This window comes from Bufo gargarizans, chromosome 8, assembly GCF_014858855.1.
Source record: "Bufo gargarizans isolate SCDJY-AF-19 chromosome 8, ASM1485885v1, whole genome shotgun sequence".
In the NCBI taxonomy this organism is placed as follows: Eukaryota; Metazoa; Chordata; class Amphibia; order Anura; family Bufonidae; genus Bufo; species Bufo gargarizans.
Window position 1 is genome coordinate 167,423,000 of NC_058087.1, and position 2,821 is coordinate 167,425,820.

General features: G+C 42.0%; 1 protein-coding gene across 1 annotated transcript; it reads left to right on the forward strand.

The window, feature by feature from the left end:
• The first annotated feature begins 975 nt into the window (after positions 1-975).
• On the forward strand, positions 976-2,079 carry LOC122945466 (chemokine-like receptor 1). Its single transcript, XM_044304533.1, has one exon. The coding sequence runs from the start codon at positions 976-978 to the stop codon at positions 2,077-2,079; it is 1,104 nt and encodes a 367-aa protein (XP_044160468.1).
• Positions 2,080-2,821: the final 742 nt, after the last annotated feature.

The following is a 2,821-nucleotide window of genomic DNA, read 5'->3' on the forward strand; positions in this document are numbered from 1 at the left end:
TTCCCAAAGAAAAAAAGCGCTATAGATTGTGACTATGCGGTGGTTCATGCTGTCAATGGTGGCTGTCAAGTGACATCCTATCTAGGTGACTGTCCTCTAAATGCAGCAACATGCACATACAGGTCAGGACGGGTTCACATCACTGTTTCGTTTTCCGTTCTTCTGATCAGTCAGAATGGAAAAATAAAAAACAGATCCTGTATTTTAAAGAGTAACTAAACTTTTAATGAAGTTTTTTGTTAAATTTTTTTTTACCAAATGCCCTAATAATTTTTCGAATGTACTTTATTTATTAATTTTGTATTTTTACTAAAGATATTCCACCCAAAAGCGCAGATTTCCTGTGCACCAATGACGGTGTATGAGTGGAGAGGCTCCCGCTAAGCTAAAAGCTGACATGCAGGACTCTTGCAGGAGCCGCTCCGCTCATCTAATCCTGGTATAGCACATGGTTACAGGGTTCTGATGTACTATGCCAGGATTTAGTAAACCTCTGGGGGCACGGGCAGGAGCAGCAATGTTCACTTCTGCCCGTACTCCGTTCTCTGTGGCCCCATTCATAAAGTGTAGAGTCTGTACTCTGTACATTAGAAAAATTATTATTAGGGCATCTGGGACATTAAAAAAAAAAAATTCATTAAAAGTTTGGTTACTCTTTAAGCTTCCCTTATGCTCAGTTATACTCATTTTGCATCCATTTTAGCCATTTCCGCAAAATCATTTAGTCCTCCACAAAGCTATACTAGGTACAATGCAATACATTACTACATCACATAACATTAAATAACATTACACAACATGAACAGTTTGCAAGTACCCTGGTCTGGGTAACTGCAGATGATTTCAGCAAGAGCAGCATAAAATAGGTGAGTGAGGTGTGAATACTTTAATTGTGACTGTATACTTTACCCATGACATCACAGGAGGGACCCTCACTGAAAGTCTGTGCTCATTTTCAGGATCTAACACTGGAAAATGGCTTCCTTCACAAATCTCTGTTATTCCATTGCGGATCTACGTCAGCTCATCGGATACTACGACTCCTACTTACCTTTCATTCAGTACTTCACTGTTGTCGTGTCCATTGTCACCTGTCTGGTGGGACTAGTGGGAAACGCATTGGTCATCTGTTTTCTCGGATTTGTCATGAAGAAGCACAAGTCCAAATACTGGTTTCTGAATTTGGCCATTGCTGATTTCTTCTCCCTCCTGACCTTACCCTTTCACGCCATCGCAGCTTTTAAAGGCACCTGGCCATTTGGGCACCACGTGTGTAAACTTGTTCTCTTCTCAATGACTGCCAATGTGTACGCCAGCGTTTTAATTCTCACCTCTTTAAATATCGCCAAGGTATTGTCTGTAGCACAACCAATGTTTCACCTCAAATTCATCTCCAAAAGCGTTTCATTTTGGATCTGTTCTCTAATTTGGTTCATTATCATCCCGTCCAGCCTCCCGGTGTTCTACTATAGCGGAGAAGTGAAAATTGGAGAATTTGCACTGTGCACCTACCATAGCAGTAAGACCTTAGATACTGTAGTAGTGAACAATAGATATAATGTGAGTAGTGGGAATGCTACAAGAGACGTTTCTGACATCTACACAACGTTTGGCTCCTACTTTAGGCAATGCTCCTCTGACACGTGCTGTGGTGGTGAGGAGGCGCTCCGTTTTTTGAACCACTTGAAGTCCTCGTCAGATGATTTTGTGATACCTTTCCTTATCATTGGATATTTTATTCCTCTTTGTATCGTCATTATTTGCAATGCAACTATAGTTGTTCATGTAAGAAAATCCAAGACCATTAATACCCATAGGCTCTATCGAATTGTGGTCACGATCATCGTGGTGTATTTCATAACATGGACCCCACTAGTCATAGCAGAGACTGCGTTATATGTCAATGTTCTCAAGATGAACTTCCTAGCCTTGTTCTACATCCTTCTATTCTTGCCGCTCCTCCTCAGCATTGCCTACACAAACAACTGCTTGAACCCGATTGTCTATGTGCTGAACGGTGGACAGATAACAACGGGACTTTCAGATTTCATAAGTTCCTTGCGAAATAGCAAAAAATGAGAAGACACGATTACATCAAATCCTCTGTGCTCCTGTGAATGACCACCAACCGTATGTGACCAAATTAAAGTCAACTGTATTGTGTTTTCCTGTGTTGTATTCTCCATTACTTACTGTAGCTCTTGAATGGGCAACCCACTATGTGAACCATCATACCCTTGACTATGCATAGGAACAAACATGGCCACCTACAAAGCTAAGCCAAGTGGCCAGCAGAAGATGTCTTCTTTGAACATGTGTAGGAGAGGAGATGGGACAATCATAAAATAGAATACACAGATCGTCAAAAGCTAAGAAAGTTCCTGATGATAGCCTTAAAGGGATTGGCCTATCTCCGCTAGTATACTCCATCAATGTCACATGGGCGCGGGTCCAACTGCTGGGACCTGCTTCTATATGCAAAATGGGGCTCCCAAAAAGAAGGAGAGCACACAGCGTGAATGCGCGGCATGCTTTCCATTCACTGCTATCAAGCTATTTTCGGAACTTCCATGGTGGTGAATAGAGGATGACCATGCTTGCACAGTGCGCTTTCTTTCATTCTGGATATAGGAGTGGGTCCCAGAGATGGGAACCTCACCTATCTGTCTTTTATGGCATATCATAGTGGTATGCCATCAATGTCTAAGATGGGAATACGCCTCCAAATAGAAGTTGCGATTCTAAACATGGGGGCTCATTTATTAAATACGGCAATTTACACGCCGGTCTTGTCTTTGCACTGCTGGAGGAAGCGCCAAAA

Bases quoted from the DNA above. Each gene is read 5' to 3' on its own strand.
- LOC122945466 (XM_044304533.1), top strand. From the start codon at position 976: ATGGCTTCCTTCACAAATCTCTGTTATTCCATTGCGGATCTACGTCAG.